Source organism: Calonectris borealis, chromosome 14 (assembly GCF_964195595.1).
Source record: "Calonectris borealis chromosome 14, bCalBor7.hap1.2, whole genome shotgun sequence".
NCBI lineage: Eukaryota > Metazoa > Chordata > Aves > Procellariiformes > Procellariidae > Calonectris > Calonectris borealis.
Genome location: NC_134325.1, coordinates 2,057,646 through 2,081,720, shown reverse-complemented (window position 1 = coordinate 2,081,720; position 24,075 = coordinate 2,057,646). Strand labels below are relative to the sequence as shown.

Genomic DNA, 24,075 nt, shown 5'->3' with positions numbered 1-24,075 from the left:
TAACCTCGCTATGGGCTCCTGTGCGTGAATAGATCTATATTGTGTGTGTGTATTGATTTAGATAACTAACAACAAGCATAATCCGTAATTCAGAATTTGTAGTAAACTTGATTAACTTGCTTTGTAACTGTTAAATTAGTCAATGATTAAGTACTGTTAAAATCTTACGATCTACCTTAAAACTGTGAATGAACTTTAGGTCGCTGCTAAACATATCTAACCCCTTAGGCATAAACCGCTGCCCAGGTCTGAGACTAGGGGTGGGTCCCGCCGCTCCTAGACTCCTCTCTGAGAGGAGTTTGGAAAGCAAGGGGGTCTGCTCCGAACCTCGTGACTCAGCGGGGGGTCCTCCTTACCCTTTTGCTCTTGGTTTTTCTATAAATCATTCCAACATAATTCTGACACGATTTTCTCCGTGTAATGAGTAATAGAGTGAACCTTGCCACCGAATTCTGTTAAGTCGCGTTTTTACAAATTTCTATTAAAATCACCTTTTGCTGATACCTTTGTCAGTCATTCTTTAAGCGGCCCTAAAAGCCACTCATTCGCGACAAATTGGTGTAGTCGGCAGGATCCTAAATCAGTATTTCGCGACAGCCCCCATTTTATCCTGGGAAGAATTTTACATGTACGTACACTCCTAATTAACAGAAGGCTACCAGGTACTTGGAGAAACTGCTGATTTGACATATATATACACAAAAAATATATATATAAATGAATGATACAGGAGCCCTCAAAGTCTTAATCTGCAGAGTCCTCTTCTGCTTTTGCACACAAAATGAATGTTACTTTCTTCTGATGTGCAAGTGTTGGTGTTGATTCTTCCCTCGCTGATTTTCCAAGGAACTGCATTAACTGAACTACTGTGGTGGACATGTCTGGGTTAGCTACTTCCCCACACCAGTACGCGTGGCAACGCTGTTCTTCACATCAGGAAAGCCAGCACACAAATTCTAAGCATGCTGTATGAAAATTCTAGTTTTAGGCTGCTGCTGTTTTATTTATTCTGTAGGCAGGACTGTAAGTGTAACACAGAGACAAACTATTGATTTCCTCAGTTTAAGACCATGGATTTAAAGGCGTACAGGAACTCAAGAGCCTCAAATTTGATCATCCACAATACACAGACTACAGCAATTCCTTAACTCGGTAAAACTGCACTTTAACTGAAGCCCGTATTTTAGAGTCTGTTCTGATCTTACGGACAACTGTAGTGTACCTCCTGCATCAACCTACAGTACGTGACTCAGAGGAAAGTTACATTTCCTGATGTCTTTATTAAGAACAAATAAAGACCACTGCAAACCAAGAGGCTGAAGGAGGGAAGGAATCCTTCCTAACACTTTTCACTATTTTTACCTCTGAAGAGTGAGGACCAACATTCTCTGTGACACACTTGTCAACATAACAGTGCTGATTCCTTTATGAATAAATATGTTTCATTGTTTTCTTTCCTCCATACCCACACATTTATTGAACATTTATCAGCCTCAACAACAGCCAACAACAGGGAATTCTACAAGATGATGATGTGGAACATAAGAAACATTTATCTTTTAAACCTACTCCTTAATACTTCCAAGTATTTCTTCTGTGTTCAGGACAGGTCTTTAGTATGTCATTATTTTAGAAACTGCTACCATTTCTCTTCTTAAGATCTCTTAAGCAGAGGATCTCTTTCCTTTCCCAAACTGAATCAGGGTAGTCTCCATAATCCCTCTCCATGAGTGCTCCCTCCCACCTTTCTAGTGCTTCTAATCATTTCTGTTACCCTTCACTGAAATGAAGTAACCAAAACTCAATACTAAATTCACAGTAAGGCGAGTCCATCAATTTATACAATGTCATGATAATATTTTCTAACTGATCCTCTTTCTAAATATACGCCAAGTGTTGTATTTGGGTTTTGGAGGCCCATTGCATATTAAGTAGATGCCTTTATTAAGATGTCATGTATGACGTGTAGATCTTTCTCCCAAGAGGTTACAAGTAATTCAGAATCCAATAATGCATACAAGTAATTTTAAATTGCCCCTTCTACTTTAATTACCTTGCAAGTTAATTCCATGTTGCAGCTGCAGCATGCCGTCCGGCAACCTAGCTCTTTTCAGTCCCACAGAAGTGCACCTGACAATCACTCACAGTGTTCATTAATTAATTCAGAGCCTTTCTAGAAAGTAATGTTGACATCTTATCCACTCCTCGTCCAGGTTATTGCTAAACGTACTTAATATAACTCGGTCTACTGTTAACCTGCATTTGATTTTGATATTTTGTGCAGTTATTTTTAATTTTTATTTATTCTTTGCTGTTTTGTCTTTCCATTCCAGAAGCAGCTGTTTATTGGTCATGTACCTGATGACTGTTAATTCATGGCAAAATTTTGCCACCCACCCTGCGATTTTCATGTTCCCTTAGTCTTCAGCCGAAGTAAGAGACTTTGACAATTTTGATTGAATAGGCAGGTTATGCACAATTATGCCCTTGTTTTGGTTTTATTCATGTAAAGTTTTTTTTAGAAAAATTATTTTAAGGATAAAGGTAATTCAGATAGGCAATCTTGCCCTTACAACAGAAACACCAAGTAAGCTCAGGAACAAAGGTCAAACATAAGTAAAACCTGAAACCACAAACAAAAGCTTTGCTTATTAAACTTTTATACATTTACCTTGGCTTTCCACTAGAATCTAAGGACACATGCGCTGCAAGGAGCAACTTGGAAAGATAACGAATTGTGTGCCTTTGCCTTTGCTAAGGACAACTCCTTCGTAACAACATCAATGTGGCTCTTAAATTGTAAACATATTTTTTAAAATTCCTGTTCATTCTGATGGGTGTCTCTTCCTAGTAAGGCTCGCTGGCTTCTTTGCTTTTTTGTGGGAGTTTTTGGTGTTTGTTTTTTTTTTTTTAAATGGCAGATGCACTTGGCAATATCTGTGACCTTGAGTTGTACACATGAGCAAGCAAGAGAGCCCAGTCCTGCAAGGCTGTTTATGCATTCTGAGAGAGCTCCTTCTGAGAGGGGTGTCTCAAGGAAGGCAGAAGCATGATGTGCATACCAAGCCAAGTGCTTCATGATTTATTTATAGGGAAAAGGGGCATGAAAATTTGCTGAAGGGGAAAGAAAAATGAAGAATCTGACTTACCTTGTCGGTGTAGACGAAGAACAGAATCACAACAGTGAGCTCCAACAGAAATATAATTAACAGCATGATAAAAAACTGTCAAGAGAAGAAGGGACAGGGGAAAAAACAAAAAACAAAAACCATCAACATCTATTTCAGCTTTTTCTGGATGCACAATAAGTACATTCAGCAGATCACGCAGAATGGGGAGTGGGAGTCATACAGGCAGCAAGACGCAAGGCTGCTGTGTTACAGCGGAACAGAAGGCACGCGACATGCAGCAACTGAAAAAGCAAGTAAAGGACTACTCAGGAAACACAACAGGATCTGGGCATACGTATGGCTCATTTATATCACTGATTTCAGTAGAACAGCATAAAACCCCACAAAGATCTGTCCCCCCGGCAGGCCAGTGCTCTATTTGACAGTAACCCTTGAGGACTCTTCCCAGGCTAGGTTTTCTTTATTTTTTTCCCCATCAGATCTTTCCGATGAACAAGGTATCAGCGAAATCCACAGCTTAGACTTCCCATTGCAGGAGAAGGTAGCCTGGTCCATGAACCACAAAGTCATAGCTCCTTTCAAGTGGGATTGTGGGAGAAGGGAAAGGCACACCAAAAAGCTTGTATGCCAGGTTAGCTCTACAAGCAGTTTCATGTAGCTACACAAATCACCCACGGGTTTCAACCGATTTGTACTGAAGACATCAAAGCAAAGTCGGTCCATCTCTTTTTCCCCTCATAAGCCACGGAATTGTCTAAAACCCAGTAGTCAAAAGCTCAAAGGAGTGGGTAAAAAAGAGGTTTAACACAGGGATTTCAGATAGATTCTCTAAAGCCCTCAGCTCTGACTGACTTCAGCAACAGGAACTATTGGCAATGCCAAACACTTCTGATAAACATAGCCCCTGCTTTCTGTTACGACGCTGGACGGGTCTGCAGCAGCGTCAACGCAGCGGTTGCACGGACTTTAAAACAAGCGCTACCAGAGCATTAAATGAAACTGAGTTTTGCAAAGATGAGTAAAGGAGAGAGAGCCATTTTGGAAACTTTTTAGGATCAGGCAAAGATCCTGCTCCCTATAACACAAAATCCATAGACTTAGCAGCCTGCAAGGCTGGAATTCTAATACTGAGCAACACTGACTTAACTGAGATCCTGTCCCCAAGAGAAAAAAAAAAGTTACTGTCTCTTCAGCTTCAACCACAAGTCTGCAAACCTATGAAAGTTTAATAGCTACCAAGCCTTATCAGAGCTTCTTCACTGCCTGGTAAGTCAAAAGCAAACCTTTGAACCTGTGGATTTCTGTGATTAAATGGAGGGCAAAAGGTCAAGAAGGGGAAAATACCTTTCTCCACTAGTACAATTACACTGTCTAGAGAACTCACTGCATTTTGCCCCGAGAGTCTTAAATTAAAGTTTATTTTCAAATCTTCATCACTTGTATCTTCACACCTGCCCGACCCTAATACTGGATCCTATTACTGCCCAGTTTTGAATCACAGAACTATTCACGCTGGTGATCCAAGCTGATTTCCATATCATCGCCATCCAACACTGACCTTCTGTACGGCTTTGCAAACCAGCCTCGGTACAGCTTGCTTATTTTTTACATTTATGATTTTAGTTTGCTGCATAGCATTAATTGAAAGAGGACAAAGCACATCGCTCTTTGCAAAGATGCACAGACACTTTGCTATATTTTATTTGCCTGTGGGGTACTTTTTTGCTCATCCATAAAGCATGGCTTTTCCAGAAAGTGCACGCGAACACCACTGTCTCCCTGTGAAAGTCAGTGGCGGAGCCTGGATTACATTAGGCAATTTCTAGAACAAAGGAAGGGCTCATACCCGTTACAAACAGTGATCAGCGTTTCCTACCACAGGACTCCAATTTCATCAGCTTATAATTTTGCCAAACCTCAATTGTCTATGCTTATATATTCTGAGCTTGTTTCTGTCTAAAGGATAAAAGCTTTTGGAAGAACGTCAAAAATAGCACTTCAATTACTTCTAAGAGTGAAGCAGGGCAAAGTATGTTATTCTGCCCAGGTTAAATTTCTGGTGGCTTAATCTGAAATCCTCTCATGCTCCGGTGTTTAGAGCAGGGACCTGAAACAAAGCGCGGCTCCATTCCAGGCACGTGCCTTTTGTCTCACCCAGCCAGGAGTGGATTTTTGTGGGAAAGGTATCAGCCTTCAAAAAACTGTGTTTCACACATCCAGCAGAGATGAGAGGGTTTAACAGCTAAAACCTTTCAAAGTCCACAACCACAAAAAGCCTGCTCGCATCCTTCCCGCAGCTCACGTGCGACCGGGCACCTCGCAAACCATCCCACAGGGCACCTTCCCCGCTCCCGCGGCACCCGCGCACCGTGCAACGCCCTTCTGCCGCCCCCCGAGCGATGGCCTCCACCCCGCCTCGCAGGACATCACCTGGCACAGCGGGCACCGCCGGGACCGAAGTCAGGGACCCGTTTTTCCTGCGCTTTCCTCCCTGCTCTGCGCCCAGCAGCACAGACGAAGCCAGAGAATGACCCTGCAGAACGGGGAGCCTGAGGAAGGACGTTTTTAAACAGGAGGTGGGGAATGGTTTGGTTTGGGATGCGATCCCGTTTCAGAGAAACTGGACCTACTGGCAGCAGCCGCTGGGGGCAGGAGAGGCCATTGAAAAAGGCAAGGCCCGCGCAGGGGCCGGTGGGTTCCCAGGAGGAGCTTCGCCTTTGAGAAGATGGCGGCCTGCGAGGAGCCCGCGGGGAAAAGGAGCAAGAAAGAAGAGTGGCGGAAAGAGGAAAGCACCCCCCAGGGACCCCCGTGGCCGAGCGTAATGTGCGGGGAGCGGACTGGAGCCTGGCAAGGCGGGAGGAAAGGTGTCTGGAGGGAAGTTGAGCTGTTTTCTCAAGCGTGTAATTGTTTGTCATTATTTCTCAATACCAGAATCAGTAATTAGAAGTTTATCTTAATTGGCAATAAATTAAGTGAAATTTCATGACTCGAGAGTGTTTTCCCCTGCAACGCCAAGTCGTACAACTCTGCTAACACCCCCCGCTTCGGACTGGAGCAGGCAGCGGCTGCCGCCAGCCGTGCCGCTGTGCCCAGCCCGCGGGCTGGATCTCCTGGCGAGACCACGATGGTGCTCCTGCCTTCTTCATCCAAACTAGAGAAGCAGGTATGACATCGCCATCGTAAAAGATGCTAAAATTGTGAAGTCAAGCACTCAAAATTTAGGAGAGCTCAGAATAAAAGTTCTCTCAGTGATGGTTATGTACCATGTCTAAGTCTTTCCCTACAGAGGCTCAGAGGTTCCTCCAAGCTATTACTGGTGGGAATTGGGTTTCATGCACTGCAGATTTCGGAAGTCATACAGTGAACCAAAATTAATGTACACCGTTCAGAAAGTCAAAACCTAGATAAGCTTTTTCTCCATAGAAAAATGTTTTTGTTTTTAAATAAAACCTCTAGTTTTATCTTTCTTACTATTTGCATTCATTGACAAAAAGTCACTGTTACATCACAGATAACTAACACGTATTAGTAATCGCCCTGTGTGCAGACAGTAGAGACACGCACTGCACCTTTTATCGCAGAGGTAAATTAGGTGAGGTCAACCTCAAGGTGGACCCTTCAAATTCACCATCTGGTAAAAGCTACAAGCACTTACATGTCAGCACATTTATCATCCCCCTCTAAAGAAGAACCCTACCTGAACCCAAACCAACATGTCAGAAAGTAAAAATCGAGGCTTCAGGCTGAGCTGGCTGCCGAGCATAGCCTACACACATCAGCACACCTTCTGATCCACCAGACCGCAGTGCCTGCATGGGCGCATGCACAACCTGCTCCTCTATTCCCAGAGCACCTTCCAACAGAAGTTCACTTTCAGTTCCATCCGCAGTTCATCCCAAAGGGAATGACACCCAATTGGCATATCCCATTCAAATTTAAAAGGGAGAAACTAAGCCCACTGAAGGCTCACAGCACCCAAACCCCCACCACACCTGCTGGGAACTCCCACAGCTCCTTTTCAAATGAGTTCTTTCACTGTGGTGATAAATACAGAGAAGAATAAAAATGAGCTTTGCTTTGCTTCACCGGGGCTGCAGGCTGTTGGTATAATAAAGATTTATGCATGGAGAAACAACAATTCCAAAGCAAAGCATTCATGTGAAACTCCATAAAAAAAAGATTAATCTGACCTCGTACAGAGAGATGCTTTACCACACTACTTGTCAAATAGTGGGATGCAACCTCGTAGAGGTTCACTGGAGAGGTACCTACTGCACAGCTTTTCATAAATTACACCTGAAATAACCTCACAGAAGTTTTGATGAGGAGGGAGGTAAGGTGACGCCTTTCTGTCTAGCTACCACTGCTGATTTCCAACCCTTAAGAAAGCCAAGGCCAGTTTCTCAGTACTTACCTTCATATTCTACGAAGCCCATGACTTTCCCACAGGTTCCCATTAAAGGAGTAAAGGAAGTATGCAATTGCTATCAAGCCTACCTGATAGCTATGCATCACCCTCCTGATGTCAGAGAGAGAAAAATCTATTAGAGAAGAAGAGGTCCCAACTGGCAACTCCATCCCCATTGGGGCTGTAGTAGGCTTTTGACCCACTAGTTCTGGTTCTCTTCAGCCAGCCTCTTAATATCAGTGGGAGAATCAAGAACTGTTCCCTGTGTACATCATTTAAAGCACGTCTCTATCACAGCTCACAAAGGCACAGAGCAACAAGTTAATTATATTTTCTTCCCAAACAAACAAGATTCTCTGGCTTCTCAGATGTTATAGACACTTGCCTCTCTGCATGACGATTGAGCATCACACAGTAATACATAGGATTGGGTCTTTTGCTTCCCCACTGCCTCTCCTTCTCAAATCTTCTCAATAGTTCTATCACGTTGCTCAAATTGCTCATCTCTCCATGTCAGGAGTAGCTGATCTTCTCGCAGTCTCCCAAAGACAAAGGTGACCAAGTACAACGAAAACCAATCTGTGATCATCTTGTTAGTCTCCTAACATCTTGCTATGAGACTAAACATGATATAATTGACGGCAAGATTGAGAATCTTTGCTGCGTTTAGACTGCTCCCTGAAGTAATGCTTTTAGTTTGATGGGAGTCTGTCTCAGAAGGAGACAGTAAGAGCTCAGCGTGCCAGACCCTCTTCTCAACTTAGCTAATAACAGGAGACAAGTTTTTTGCAAAGTATTCTTCAAATCCTCTTCAACAAATACCAAGAAAGTAGTAGGAAGACCCAAAAGCCAGCAGTCTCTTTGGAACAGTGACACATTCCAAAACAGTTTTAAAGTTCATGGCTTAGCAAATAATTTGTTTAGACCAAACAGCCTACAAATTAGCATAACCTACCTAAGAAACTGGACAAGTAACTTCAACAGCCAGCCTGTGCTGCGTTCCTTCAGGTAGTGCCTACACTGTTAATCTGTCTGCAAGGGGGACAGTTAGCTTCTTTTCTGACAGAGACAATATAAAGTAAAACACGTGAGCAGGTAGGTTGCTCCTGTGAAAGCGCTCCAGCGAGCTAACTGCTCTTGGCCTGCCGCAGCTCCCAGGATGAAGAGAAAAATAGAAGATTTACAGGCAATCCTTCCTCTGTAACATCAACTGCAAGTTTGATACAGTCAAGCATTTTGCCTTTCAGTTAGGCTGGATTACCAAGTCCCCACTGATCAGCTTTAATTTCAGTATTACATTTCACTTCCTAGTTAATAAGCACCTAGAAGAAATTGCAGAGAATTCATTGGGCTAAAATTGTTGGTCTGCCAAGAGAACTCTAACTTCATAGCCTGGGAGGGATTTTAATTTGTCTGCCTGGTCCTAACGTGTACATATATATCTTTGGTCTTCAAGAATAGTCCAGCTCTGGCTGCTAGAAGACCGTCTCTTAGAATCACAGAAACATACAGGTTGGCAATGACCTCTGGAGATCATCTGGTCCAACCCCTTGCTAACAGCACAGTCAACCAGATGAAGCTGTGCAGAGCTGGGTCCAGTCACCTTCTGAGCACCTCCAAGGATGAAGACGGACAGCCATCCACAGTCTCAACGGACGCCTTTTTCCAATACTTGACCATCTTCATAATAACAAAAATATTCCACATCTCTAATTGGAATTTCCCTTCTTGCAACTTGTGTCCGTTACCTCTTGTCCGATCCCTCTGAATCCTTCCCAAAAGCTGGAATTTCTGGTATTTTCTTTAGACTCTACCATAAGGCAGTTGAAGATAGGAATAAAATCTCCTGCTTGCTTTAATTTCTTCAGACAGAACAAACCCAGCTCTCAGTCTGTCCTTGCACATCATGTGCCCCATAACCACCATGGTGGCCCTCCACTGGACTCCCTCCCCTCTGGTATGTACCTGTCTCTTCTACTGGGGAGCCCCAAATTGGGCTAAGCACTCCAGATGTAGCCTTAGCTTATTCTGCAAGAAGATGTTATTCTTTCTCAGTATCAAGAAATGTAAGGGAATGTGGGGCTTGGTATGGCCCACAACTACCCAATTATCACATTTATCTTTATTTTGGTTTAAAACAAAGGCATGTATTAAAGTGCAGGCTCTCCACACATTGGAAAGATCTCTGCTTGTTCTGATCAAAAGGAGAAGGTCCTTTATTTTTTGAGTTAAAAGGAGGATTATCAGATTGTGTTACTGGGCTTTAGGCCTAAACTATCTGCCAAAAAGAAATGTTTTAAAATTGATTTTTAGATTATAATTTGATATGAACAGAAATACTATCAAAAATTATATCCCATTCCGCACATAACCTTCTCTGCAGGAATAGCATCTTAATACTGAAGGTGTAAACAGTATCTCTCTTTTTTTGAATAAATGAAGTCAAACCTTTACCTACAAATTCACAGAGCTCCATTAAAGTCAAAAGAACTTAATGGATTTTATAGCAGCCACGCTTTTCCAAGCTGCCTGAAAATGAAGAACTTTCCCTGAATTTAATATGCTTCGTAATTTTCCTGTTCTCTTATCACAAATTATATTATTTATTTTGAAATAATATCTACCAGCCCGAGTGGAGCTGCCTCATTACTATGGTTGGCATTGTCAAAATCTTATGTCCTCCCCGCAGAAGTGTAGCATCCCCAGCCTAACCAAATCAGAACAGACGCATCAACAAACTCAGATCATAGTCGAGCACCAAAAGGGGTAACACTGTCTGTGGTCCTGAATGCTATGAATTATTGCCAATTTTACTCCATATTCCACACTTTGGAAAAAATCAAGCCGCCTATGAAAAGTCAAAATCAGTGCAAGAATTCCCACTGAGGTACTGGAAAACAGAACTCCAGGTACTGGAGAACAACCCGCTCTTTGTAGGGGTCCTGTACCTGCTTTCAGGTACCAATGCTTGCCAGTGTTGGCTCTGGCTTTCTGAGCACAGCAACACGAAGATCATCCCCAAGCACGATGAAGTTTTCCCAGAATAGCTTTTTTATTACATACTGGTACATGACTTCCACAGAATAAAACCTAATATGGTACAGATTTTATCAGCACTCAAAAAAGAAAAAAAAAATTGAAACTTTCTTCCATTTTTGAAAGCAAAAGTGTTTAACGTATCACTAGTTCTCACAAGAAGTTTGATTTCACATAATCCCCCAAAGGCATTTTGATCAGATATATTAATAGGGAGTAGGAACATTATGAAAGGCTCGCTTAGTTTTTTTTAAATTTTCTTTGATTTTCTTTTCCAAGGAACCGAGCAAGTAGAGGAGAACAGAAGGAAAAGTGCAATGGGAATTGTACTTGCAGCTTAGAAATGACTTCTTCTGCAGCCTGGAAGACTTGTACAGAAAGAGACAGAGCAACGAATGAGAAATGGCAGGACAGTGCCCAGACAGTAACAATAACTGGGATTACAGACAATAAAATCCCAGTGTATTGATCTACCTCATGAACTTCACAACAAAAGGGAAAGGGCAGCTTGCTTCCATCAATTTCCACCACAGTGGATTCTGATTCTACATCTCAGTACCAAAGATTTGCTGACACTCGGTTTGCATTTTCCTTTTGTTAGTTCCATACCATTGCTCCTACTTCCCACCCCTTGTAGCACCATGCGTGCTTCCTTTCTGCCCATAGCATTTAGACTCCTCCGATATTTGTAGACTTACATCCCATCTGAGCCCTCTCTCTGCCATGCTGTGCATATTTAGCTCTTTTAATACTTCCTTGGAAGTAAATCTCTTTAGCCTCCCGATCTTTTTTTTTCAGCATAAAAATGATAAATTTGCTCATAAACTGTAAAAAGTTAGGAATGTGTAGGAGCAAAGTTATGAACAGAAACTCCATTATGAAAATGGCATGTATCTAAATTTGGTTCATCAGCTATTATTCTCTAAAAGCCTTAATAGTTAATTCATTGTGATTGTGACAAAGTTGTGCTTTATGCCTGCTGGATATATAGTACAGCTCTGCTTATGTTTGGACTATATTTTTTATGAATGTGCAAAAACTCCTGCTGATCAATAAGGCTCAGAGAAATCTGCAGTGATTATTTCTGGGAAGATATACAACATATGCAGTTTTAACACATTAACAGTGTTTCATTTTAGTCTCATTACTGCTTTCAGTTGGAATCATTCAGTCTTACTGCATTACTAAGTGAGAGCTGAGAGACTTGGCATTCCCATACTATATGTCACAGGATTTTAACTGGCATTTTGTGGCGTTTCTAGTAATTTTCCACCTTCTCAAAAAACTGACTCAACATCAACGAAGTGTCATGAAATATTAGCCAGGTATCACTCTCGCATCACAAGAGTAGGTGGGTATAGGCCCATTTAACAGATTGCAGATTATTATTCCTTAGCACAAATAAAGGTCTCGCTGCCTTTGACTCCTTTAAGGGTTGCTTCAACTCTTCTGCAAACATAATGCAAAGCTGTGACATGAGCTGGTGTCAATCTTTATCCTAGGCAAGACAGAAACTCACCCTACTTGTGAAATACGATGCGGCTGAAGAACTAAAACATTAGACTAGCTCTTACAAGTCCCCGCGTCACTCCATTAGGAACAAAGCAGTTGCTTGAGTCCATCTACCATAGCTAATGGAAATAGTAAATACAACTAAAAGGCTCTGGCTTGGGGTTAATTCAGTATTCTCCATCTATGGCAAAGATATGCAAAGTTATGAGTGTCTAAATTTACACCTTTTACTCAGACTTTAACATCACCTGGGTACTTCGTAAATGGAGCTCCTTCCCCAAATCTACCATCCCCAGGATATTTCTTGTCATCTGGAGCTCCAGCGTGAAATGCGATCAGACAGCTCGGTGCCCCGCGAGGAGGAGAGCACGCCCTGCTTGGGGAGCGCGCGAGCCGGCAGGGCTGGCTTCACGCTCGTGTTCACACCGAACATCTGGCTGACCCCAAGTGCTGGGCACAGTGACAGAAGCTCCCCCAAGATGATAAGGGCAAATGACATGGCCGTGCTGCTCAGCCGACGTACGATGAGCTGGAGGGGAAAAAAATTACTCTGCAATTCTGCAGTTCTCCCTTTACACGTATTTGCAAACCCTGAGCTAAGCTTGCAATGGGACCTCACCTGCTAATTATAACGACAGAAAATTCCTCTTATCTCTAGGAGTGTCAAAACAGCATCTAGAAACTGCACTGCACGTGTAAGTGAAGGAAATGGTGAGAGGCAGATGGTCAAGAAGAGAACAAAGGACAAGGTAGAGTATTTTGTCTGTGTTTAACTTCTACTCCTGGTTTTCTCCCCAGTTTGCTGTTCCCAAACATGCTACACAGAGGCTGCTGCATCAGATGCACATGGGTCAGTCTTGCAGTAGCTTAAAAAAATGAATGGCAAGTTAGTTTGGTTTACCTAATTCTGCCTTCTAGCCGGTAATATTCTCCTGCTGGGGAACTGAAAGATCTCTAGCATCACATCACGCCTTGTGTAGGCGTCACTGATTTACACAAACTAGCCTCCGTTTCTTTACCTCCAGGGTTAGATTTTTCCGAGGTTCAGGTAATTCTAACCTCTAAAGAAAAAAGCCAATGTTGCTCTTTGATTCAAGAAGCAGTGTTAAGGTGGCTAAAACAGCAAATGAATGATTGGCAATATAAGCACACATGCTGCTTTGGTAAGCCATAGGCTTACCAAATCTGAGGAGATAATTTTATTGTTAGGGAAAAAGAAAAATCCAATGTTATGCTTAGAAGTGACATGAATGTCTGGGCTGGCAAGGAGCACACAGGTCACTTGTCCTTTGCTTTCAAAATGGGAGTAATTCTGTCGCCTACCAGATCTTGCAGGTGACCCGAGGTCTGGAGCAAAAGCCCATCAAAATCCGCCGAGGTCAGTCTTACAGATCAGACAATGAACACGTCTGTCCGGAGACTGCACGCTCTGGCAGAAGACAGGCTTCCTTGAAAGTGTTTTCCTGACCACCATAGTCTTATGCTCTGCTCTTCCACCGTGAGGTTCATTGGATTACCTAATTGTCCTGGTAATTTGGTGTGCAGTATCTGTGACCCACCTCAAATCCTTACAGACAGGAGCAGGGAACGATTAGGCTTGGTTTCTGGGTCCCCTTTTGAAACGGCTCAGAGCCGGGTTTCTTTCCAAGAAACTCTGGCACGCAAGAGTTGGTGGAATGCTGAGACAAAAGATGGGGTGAGGGAGGCTTTCTAAGTGATAGGGGGTCTTGAGCCTGCGTGGACTGTCAGAAAAGCTGACTGTTGCTAATACACAGCTATCAGCTACTAGTGAATAGATTAATCAACCAGGAGTTAGGAACTCTGAAACACCGATAACCATTTAGACACACAGATTAAGCCTGATACAAATTAGTATAGCTCCACTGACTCCTGCACTGGCACCGTCACACCGTTCGACTGCCATGAAGCAGCACCCTGGCAAGCAAAGAGGAATGGGGACATGAGGAAAAGGTTCTTCACTGAGAGGGTGGTCGGTCCCTGGAACAGGATCCCCAGGGAAGTGGTCACGGCACCAAGCCTGTCAGAGTTCAAGGAGCATCAGGACGATGCTCTTAGTCATATGGTTTAGTTTTAGGTAGTCCTGCGAGGAGCAGGGAGTTGGACTCGATGATCCTCACGGGTCCCTTCCAACTTGAGATATTCTATGATTCAAAGCATATCAGGCACTAGTGGTATTGCATCAGTCTATATTAGAAAAATAAATACTGCCCTATGAGGTAAGCCCTTCCTACACATTGAGCCTAGGCTCAAGTCTAAAAACAGAAGGGAAGGAAAACAGCTTTATTCTTTCTCTCCTCTGTTCCCGGGTTCTTTGATTAACTGCTACCAGAGCTGAAGAAAAGAAGGGAGAAAGAGGAGGACTCAGACAGGTCCCATCCACTCCCGAGTTTCAGCATCAGCCAAGCAGAAGGAGCTAAAAAACCGAAAGGCAGCGAGGAGCAGACTCTTAATAATAAAGGAGAGGCAACAAAACTCGGGGAGGTTGGTGCTCCGTACCTACAGTCCAAACAGGTAGCAAGTCAGGGCTTTCGTATGCGACACGGACTACACAGAGACGCGTTACACCTGACGTGTAACGCCTCAGGCTGCGGTACGGTACCTTCCTGGTCTCTGCACCGCTTGCTTGCTGCTGTGGCTGCAGCCACAATTTCCCTGATTTTGCTACTCGGATTGCTAAAAGAACACAAGCTCATGTGCTAAGCTGGAATGAGAATCTACTGTTTGGTCTGCACATTAAATTACTGAGATTAAGTCATTCACAGGCTATTTCTTTCCCATTTAGTTGCTTTGAAATAAATTCCCTGTCATCAATGGAGTTTCAGCTGTCAGCTCCCTGATTGGATCCAGTGACACTATTGAAAACAGTAGGTTTTTTTATTCTCCTTTTCTTCCCACTCATTAACTTTTTCCTCATTTTCTTTATTGCTATTTCACTTACAGATGAGCTGGCTGAAGTTCAGAAAACTCGCAACAGCACAGTACAAAACATCATGGGCACTCATTTTCCCCTTGGACTATTCCATAAATAAGGGCCTTTTGATGTCTGGATAGTCGTCCAGATACCTATATAGTATCAGCTCGTTCCACAGCTGGTCCTGACCTAATATCAAGGTTTAATTCTGATCTTATTCATTCCAGCAACTGTGATGAACTCCTCGCTTATTACCATGAGGTTCTCATTTAAATTAAGCTGAACACATAGATCTGTCTGTTAATGATTATTTCCTTCCCCCTTCTCATTAATCATTGCTTCAGCTTTTCTACAAAAAAAAAAAAAAAAAAAAAATATCAGGCTTATCCACAAATCAGGAATAAGGGGAAAGAGGGCATATCTAAGCCATCTTCTTACTTATCTAATCCTTGATCTGACGGAACATACCCAACCTTGGTGCTTCACAAGAAGGCAGCTGGCTTTGGGTAATCAGAGAGGAAGCAGGATTTTGTCTACTTCAGGCCCTTTCCCCGTTCTAATATATTCCTGTGTGGGCAATATGTGATGAAGAATCACCTACGTCAACTCAAGGCCTTTTTTTTATTCTCCTTTTCTTCCCACTCATTAACTTTTCCCTCATTTTCTTTATTGCTATTTCACTTACAGATGAGCTGGCTGAAGTTCAGAAAACTTGCAACAGCACAGTACAAAACATCATGGGCACTCATTTTCCCCTTGGACTATTCCATAAATAAGGTCCACACAAGCAAGACTCATCCTCCACCTCTTTTGACTGGGTTATGGGCCGTGTTGCACATCCCAGCCGGGAGCAGAAGAAAGTCTTCTTCGTACCAAATCATTGGAGAGGAAAAAAAAAACAAAATCAGAGGGTGAAATATAGAACTGCCTATGGACTTTATTTCCTTCCAGGGCATGGGTTATTATTTAAGTTGCAAAAGTCTGGAAACATGGTATCTATCCATGTGTGCTGTAAAAAACAAACAGACATAAAAATTCTTCCTGGTTTTTACCAGTGACTATGATTTCCTGGACCAAAAGCAAGTTCCTATTTGCAAAAAAATCTGCATTAGACCATGTTCACATGCCCTTTCTGGCAGCTTCTCCGAATGTCCTGTTTCCCATTTGACAGAAGGTAATGTTGCAGCTAGGCTGATCGGCTCAGCTGGGACAGCCTGCAGTGGAGTTCATGGAAACCAGCTAATTGTGCCAGCTCGGCACTTTCAACAAGATAAAAATTGAGAACTAATTTTGCTTTGGGATATTTATTTAACATTTGGACATAATACATATGATGAAAGAAATCAAAATTGTCATTATTATTACGGAAACATGGACTAAATACTTCTTAAAGGTCACTGTAGCACACAGGACATATTCTGCTGTAATCAGAGAAGATGACAAAGGCACTGAGTTGAGATTTAGACAATTTGGGTTTGCTTCATAGCTCTCCCACAATCTCCCAGTGCAACCTACGCAAGGCACTTAGTCTCACTGTGCTGCAGCTCCCCCTCCGTCTAATGAGGATAATAATACTTTCCATTTGTCTCATCTCTTTAAATAGTAAGCTCTACTGGTCAGGGACCTCCTCTTACCAGGAGTTTTATACAGAACGAGCATCCTGATCTCATGGGCTGCCTGCAGGGGATACTGTAACACAGATAATAAATAGCATAATCGATCATGATTTAATGTCTAGAGCTGAGATTTTTAACCTGGACTATCCATGGAATAATAACCTTTTTCAGTGTAAGCATACAAATCCAGATCTCAGCTAAACAGGTATGAAAGGCAGAGAATTCAAGCAATTTAGCTCCTCAAACATAGATCTTAAGCAATTAACCTAAAAGACAATGTTTACACAGACACCTAAGGATCAGTTAGGTCAACATTTGAGCATGAAAGAGAAAAAAGTACTTAATCAGGCATAAATTTCTTCAGCACAGAGCAATGGCATGTGCGTACGTACATACGGCGCCTGCCTGAAGTCAGTACTACGATCAAGCAATCGTAACGGAGGGTGCTAGGGTGGTGGAGCAAGCTGGTGCCTCATCTTCTGCAAGGACCTGCCCTCCGCTGAGAAGCACATGCATTGCAATGGGGTAACAGCACTCAAGCGAAATGTTTTGCTAAAATTCACAAAGATGATGGATATGACTAATAGCTCTGATGGACGTTAGAACTATAACACACTTGTAAAGGGGACGGGAGCAAAAACAGGTTCCTAATTTTGTTTCAAGATAGCCTGTACAGATGTGCAGTACAGCTAGATGATCCTGCAGCGCAGGATCAAATACCTATGAAAAAAATCAATGGAAGTCCATAAATTAACTTTCTCAAGTCAGACTCTTAGCTTATTACCTCTGTCACCTGTTCAGGACAGTGACCAAACCCATCAGAACAACGCTGCTGTTTTCTAATTACAGCTGAGCTTGTAGCAGAGGGATCTCTGTTACACAGTCCTGAGCAACAAGAATAGCAGGAATGTCAAAGGAACCTTACTGAAGCAGGAAAGCATTGTTCGCCCGCTTCACTCATCATTTTGCATCTACATTCAGATGCAAGATTATATACACCAGGTTGTATACTTATTTCAAGAAATGCTAGTTGCTCTGATTTCCCTAGGGAAATCTAATGATGGAAAAGTTTATCTTCTTTCACGTTGTAGCTGGAGCAAATAAGAATCATTGTAAATATGCATTCTTTGTTCACCGAGATCTTAGAATGACAGCTGCACAACTCACCCCATCTGCGTATTTTTGCAGAATGCAAAATGGTTGAGGTTTCCTTTCAATTTTTTTTTTTTCACACTCCATTTTAGATTTTCATATTATTCTATTCCTCTGAATGCAGAGAAATAGGAATGGGCCTGTTTCTTAAGAGATTAATGAGGCATTGTCCTGGCTATACGCTGCCACTGCGTAAAGAATATCTGCCAGCTCCTTAGTTGGTGGACACGAGGTAAGTCCTTCCAAGTCAGTAAAACTGTGAAGCTTTAGTCCATCTAAACACTCTATTCAGAGAGTTAACAGGGATCATACCCGACTACTGCACGCAGCTACGCAAAAATCTCATTTACAAATTAAACTTTACTTCTGCTTTCGACCTCCTTTCTCCATCTGTCCTCTGCTACTTAAAACTCTTTGTCTGCCCTCCTTTCTTTCAAAAGTCGCTGGCAAATGCCAGAGGTAAGCAATTATCATTTACACCTAACATCACAGCAGCCTAGTACCAAAGAGCTTACAGGTTTGCTCTGACAACCCAATACAAATGTCATATGTGGAGAACACCAAGATACAGGATCAGAGTCTCATCTGCTCTGCAACCTAGTGTATGAAATCTAAATAGATCGAAATGTCTCTTCGATACTGCTCATTTCTCACTCCCTCAAGCAGACTCCTTAGGAAATCTCATCCCTTATCACATCACGGAGCAGTAGCACTATTCATAGGGCAAGGCCATACACAAACATCCTGCTGTGTCCAACACCACATAAAATTCTGCTCCAATGCAGGTGGGTTGAACTAGTAGTTTTTCCTGCCCTGCTCCCTCCCAGTCCATTTTAGGATCCCAGTGGTGCTCCATGCCTCCTGCAATATTTCCAATGTCTTCCTCCAAACCACCCATCCCAATAACAGCAGCACGTCCTCCCAACTACACCCTTCCGCAACTTGTAACTGCCGCATCCTTTCCTCTTTCTTCTGCTTTTAGGAAGCGGAACAAGAGTGCTCCTGTTGCATGGGAAATTTGTCTTTCCAGTCCTTGCAGGTCTAAAGATTACCGCCAACCTATTATTAGGACAGGGTGCACTACAGGAGGTAACTGCAAGTGGGGGTCCAAATTGTTCTTAGTTAAACCAGGCATGTCCGTGTGGTCCGTATCCTTATAATGCTGTTAAGTGTCTTCAAGGAGATCTCAAGGGCGCGATTTCAGAGCAGGAGGCGACAGGAATACAGTACGGGCAGAGCATCTGGAGAACCAGATGACATTCACATCATCTTTATTGCTGTCTATGGTCACACTTAACATCCCAGACATTCTCCCACACTGTATCGAGCAGAGGAAAGGGGGAGGTCAGTGAAACCTGCTGCTCACTCAGAGATACACAGCGATGTTCTGCTCAGTGGAACAGTGTTTGATCTCATATATGTAGCCTATAACTTGAGTATCTGCCATCCCACCACGATAGCATCCCTGGCTACTCCTCCAGCTTGGTTTATTCCACTTCCTTTTCTTTTTGTCTGTTCCAAGCCTCACTTCATCAGACTATTGCATACAGACTACTGAAACATTCAGGGGACACAACATCCTAGCTTTTCCTTCTTCCTTTCATTTTAGTACTCCGTTAATAGCTTTTCATTGCTTTTAAGCCCACCACAAACCTGTTTCAACTGCCTGCAGACCTTGTCTAACTCCTGTCCATCCCAGTTCCCTAAGCTTGTTTAGCACTTGCCTCTTTATCGGTCTGGTGCTGGGGCTGGCCAAACATCAGGAGGTGAGGGCAAATTAAGAGAATCAAATACATTATCCAGTGAGCAGTGCAACAGAATATACTACCCATACAATCAAGTAGCCTCCACCAGCTCATCTTAAACACCCGTGCAGCCAGACTTCAGTTTCTCTGTCTGCGTACTACCAAAGCTCCTATTTCCAAATGGAAGACAAAGTTAGGGGAAGTTAGCGAAACCAAACGCTGCACTGGAAGGAATGGCAGTGACATCACACACGAGCAGGACAACTTATTCCATGAGTTGCTGTCACATTTGTGGTAGTAGCTTCTGGAGATATAAATTACAGGAATTCACTTCAAAAAGCAATCTTAGCTACCACCAGGAACAAAGCCAGATGTTAAGTGGTAGCCTGGGAGATACAGAAAGGCGCGTAAGGACTTGGTCCTGCAGTGCCTGTCAAACACAGCGTGTGTCATATCCACGCAAGGTGGCCAATGCTTAGTACAACTTAGATGGTAAATCCTACCACATCCCAGCTGCAACAAACAGTCCTCTTAAAAAGCAGTAGAGAAGGGGCCTTCTCAGGGATGTTGTGCTGGTTTTGGCTGGGACAGAGTTAATCTTCTTCACAGTAGCTCGTAGGGGGCTGGGTTTTGGATCTGTGCTGAAAACGGTGTTGATAACCCAGGGATGTTTCGTTCCTGCTGAGCAGGGCTTACACACAGTCAAGGCCTTTTCTGCTCCTCACCCCACCCCACCAGCGAGCAGGCTGGGGGGGGCACAAGGAGTTGGGAGGGGACACGGCTGGGACAGCTGACCCCAACTGACCCAAGGGGTATTCCATACCATATGACATCATGCTCATCATCTAGAGCTGGAGGAAGAAGAAAGAAGGTGGGGATATTTGGAGTGATGGTGTTTGTCTTCCCAAGTCACCGTTAGGCGTGATGGAGCCCTGCTGTCCTGGAGATGGCTGAACTCCTGCCTGCCGGTGGGAAGTGGTGAATGAATTCCTTGTTTTGCTTTGCTTGTGTGCGGCTTTTGCTTTACCTATTGAACTGTCTTTATCTCAACCCACGAGTTTTCTCACTTTTACCCTCCCGATTCTCTCCCCCATCCCCCAGTGGGGAGTGAGTGAGCGGCTGCGTGGGGCTGAGTTGCTGGCTGGGGCTAAACCACAACAGATGTTTAACAAAAAACAGATATTTTGGGAAGAGATTCTTTTCGTTTTGGCAGAACACAGTGTTGGGAACACCTGTGAAATAAGAAAAGGACGAAGAGATGTAGCAACCACACACCCTAAGAACAGCCTTGGTTTGATATTCAGCAAGTTCTTTCATTCAAGCATTTATTTTGCTACCTGTGTTACCTAGAAAAATGGGAGCTGGCCAAAACCAAAACGGCCTGGCCCTGAACTGAGAAGTACTATTTCAAACTAGTCAAACAGAACCAGCAATGTGGGGAAAGGAAGACTAAGAACAAACCTACACAATAAGGCTTTGCTCCCAGAAACAGAAGCTCCTACCACCATCCATCTCTCTTCCAAACAGATAGGCTCTACTGAAGAACTCACAAGAGCTCAAAAATCTCACTCGTATTTAATGAGGGTGAGTAAGTACCGATGCACATTGTGGAAAGTTACTCTAGACTAAACAAAAAGTGAATTCAACGTAGACTAATGAAACTGTACTTCATCCCTCTATAGCTGGGCTAATTCAGAATTAAAGTAGCTGTAATCAGCTCTAACATAACTCAATTTGGAAGAAAATTGAGTAGAATGGAGGCCACGCTGAATAGCTACGGTACGCAAAGGTAAGGACAGGCAGGCTGGTACCAAATCAGATCAAGCTGCCCAATTCTTCCATGCAAAGAGTTACTAAACGAATTTGCATTACTTAACTTGATCCACCAAGTACAGTCCTTACATCGTGCACTGAAGGGCATTAGATTAGTCCTTAGATTGTGCATTGAAGGCATTAGACACCGAGCATTGTGCAGTACGTGTTAGGGGGAGCGGTGCCCCCAAACAGTCGCGTCTCCCTACAAGGGTGCCCACCTAGGGCTGGCTGAGTACACCCACCCGAGCTGCAGCAGTGACGGCTGATCAAGGGAGGCTTTGCCCTTGCCAAAAGGAGTGATGAGGGCCAACAAACCATAGGAGAGAAACGGCTGAAGCTCATCCAGTGCCAAGGACCGACTGCCAGATCCTGACCTGATCCTGACACATAAGACGACACTGCACATTGCTGGTCACACCTGAGCTAGGACTTTAATCAAAAAAGCAGAAAATAGGTGATTAATTTTGCACATATAAGCTACACGATTAGACTCGGCACCCTGTGGACTCCTGCTGCATTGGCATTGAAGCTGTAATCCAGTAATTACATCTGGCTGGCCAGACACTTCCTCCACTAAGTGGGTATTTATAAGACTGTTAAAATTGTCAAGGACTTCCAGCCTCAGATTCTGACTTCAGCCTTCCCAACGTAAATTTCCGCTTACCAAACTGCCTTAATTTCAATTTATGTTGTTCATTTTAGTTTCAAACCACCTACCTGCCACATAAATAGCCCTTACTAGCCTAGACTGACTGGTCCTGACTTCTACTGGTTAAAAACTGATTAAGGCAGGGGTCTGGAAAGAGTCTTCTATTGAGGCTTAGAATCTCACAGTCACCTAAAGATTTTTACAGGGTGAATTCTTCTTGGGGGCTGTGTGCCTCGACTCATTCTGTAGTTCCCAGGGGAGCAAAATGAGTATGTGAAGGACGGCGAGGAACAGCCTTTTACAAAGGAATCACCAGCTCACTAAACTAAACCCCAGCTTCGCTTCCCGTTGAGGTTTGCCGAACTTCACGGTGAAGTCCTGGACTTGAGCAGCAAGATCACCTCACTTCCTCGTCTTCAGCCGAACAAGACCCAAAATACACACCAACACCAACTACAGCAGGGACTCACTACTTGTAAAGTCCAGCTTTGAGTAGCATCAAATTACATTTTGATAAAATACACTAGGGATGTGGCTCAAGCCTCTGCTATATCATGGACAGCTGGCACCTTATTAATCTTTGATTTCACAGCAGTCTCCTCGTGCTGGCACCTTTGCTTCCTCACATCTCAGTCTTTTGAGAGTTAATGATTGGCAAAACCAGCACTGCCAAATCTGAAGGACTTCATTTCCAATTTAAACCAAAATCAACCTCTTTACAATGTTTCCTGACTACATTGATCTTTCTGCCCACGACTTCAGATCATCGGTCCCCCCAGGGTAGACATTTGGAGTAGATAGCTACCCAAGCTGAGTAAAAGATAATTCAAGGGTACACCACAAAAGATGCCTCCACAAACCCCTCCCTCTTCTCTGAAGAGTTCAAGGAAACCCCCCCCACCACTAACTCTTCCCTTCTTGCAGGTCTCATCCTCCAAGGACAGGTTAAAAGCATGGTCAGCAATGATCTAACGGCTCCTTAGAGCTACCAGGGACTGATTCAAACATGACTCCCATCTCATCCATATCAAGTGGGCAACCTCTGTAAGGAAGTAAGGACACTGTAACATGCATTGGAATAGCACCAGCACCTGAAGACAGCAAACACTGCAATGGCGTAGCGGCTTAATACTCACACTCAGCAGGAGGCACTTGTTTTCTTTGATGGCACCTATGCAGCCCACGAAGCCAATGATCATGACAAACGTCCCTGTGACGATCAGTAGGTTGGCAGCCGACAGGGACGGGAAAGAAGAGGAGAGGGTGGCAAAGTTCCCTTGGGTAACAGCCAGCCAGATGCCTACTCCAAGGATTCCACAGCCTCCCAACTGGGAAAATAGAGAGAAACAAAGAAACTTGGTTATCGTATCCAAGCAACCCCAGATGTTAATCCATATCAATACGGCAGCGGTGGAACGGCTCTGCTGGGGTGAACCCAGCAGTCACACCTAATAAGAAATGATCTCTCCCTATGGCACTTTCAGCAGGGAAAACAGACAGAGGAGAAAGAAAAAAAATTCATAGAGGGGGAACTCATCAGTAAGATGTAACACTCAAGAAAAAGACCCAGATTTCCTAAATCCAAGACACAACTTCCAATACCAGGTCTCTCTTCCTCTCTAGTGAAAAAGCAGACACTGAGTAAAGGAGAAATTTCCGAAGATTCAGATCTCAAAGGGACTGAAAAAATCCATATCCTATTTCGGTACCTCAGAGGGCTGCCCAGAGTGGCTGAAGCACTTTCGATCCCCTGTTCTTCCCATCCCAATACACCGACTCCCATCCCTGGCACACGCCATAAACAAATCTTGCCAAAGCATCCCCTGGTAGGACACCTCACAGCTCTTCTTAGTTAGTTCCCGTCCAAGGCCTAGCCTCCCTCGGAGCAAGAGAGCGTAAAGCGGCCAGAGAAGGAGGGAGAATCCTCCCGTAGCATTAAAAAACCCAAACAGATGTTTACTCCTAATGTGGCCACTGGTTTGGTAATTCAATCCTCAGAAGAGGATTTGGCCGGTTTAGGAAAAGTTTGAGAGGGGAGCAGTAGGACGGGCTCCCCAGGGATGTGCGCAAGGAGCAGGG

General features: G+C 43.6%; 1 protein-coding gene across 2 annotated transcripts in view; it reads right to left on the bottom strand.

Annotated features, from left to right (window-relative positions):
• TSPAN4 (tetraspanin 4) overlaps positions 1-24,075 on the bottom strand; it is a 453,873-nt gene that overhangs the window by 54,852 nt on the left and 374,946 nt on the right. For both annotated transcript variants that reach the window (XM_075162965.1, XM_075162964.1), the window contains 2 exons: positions 23,133-23,324; positions 3,150-3,224 (listed from right to left, as the gene is read on the bottom strand). In XM_075162965.1, the coding sequence (XP_075019066.1) occupies positions 3,150-3,224; positions 23,133-23,324 (267 nt within the window). The remainder of the gene's footprint in view (positions 1-3,149; positions 3,225-23,132; positions 23,325-24,075) is intronic.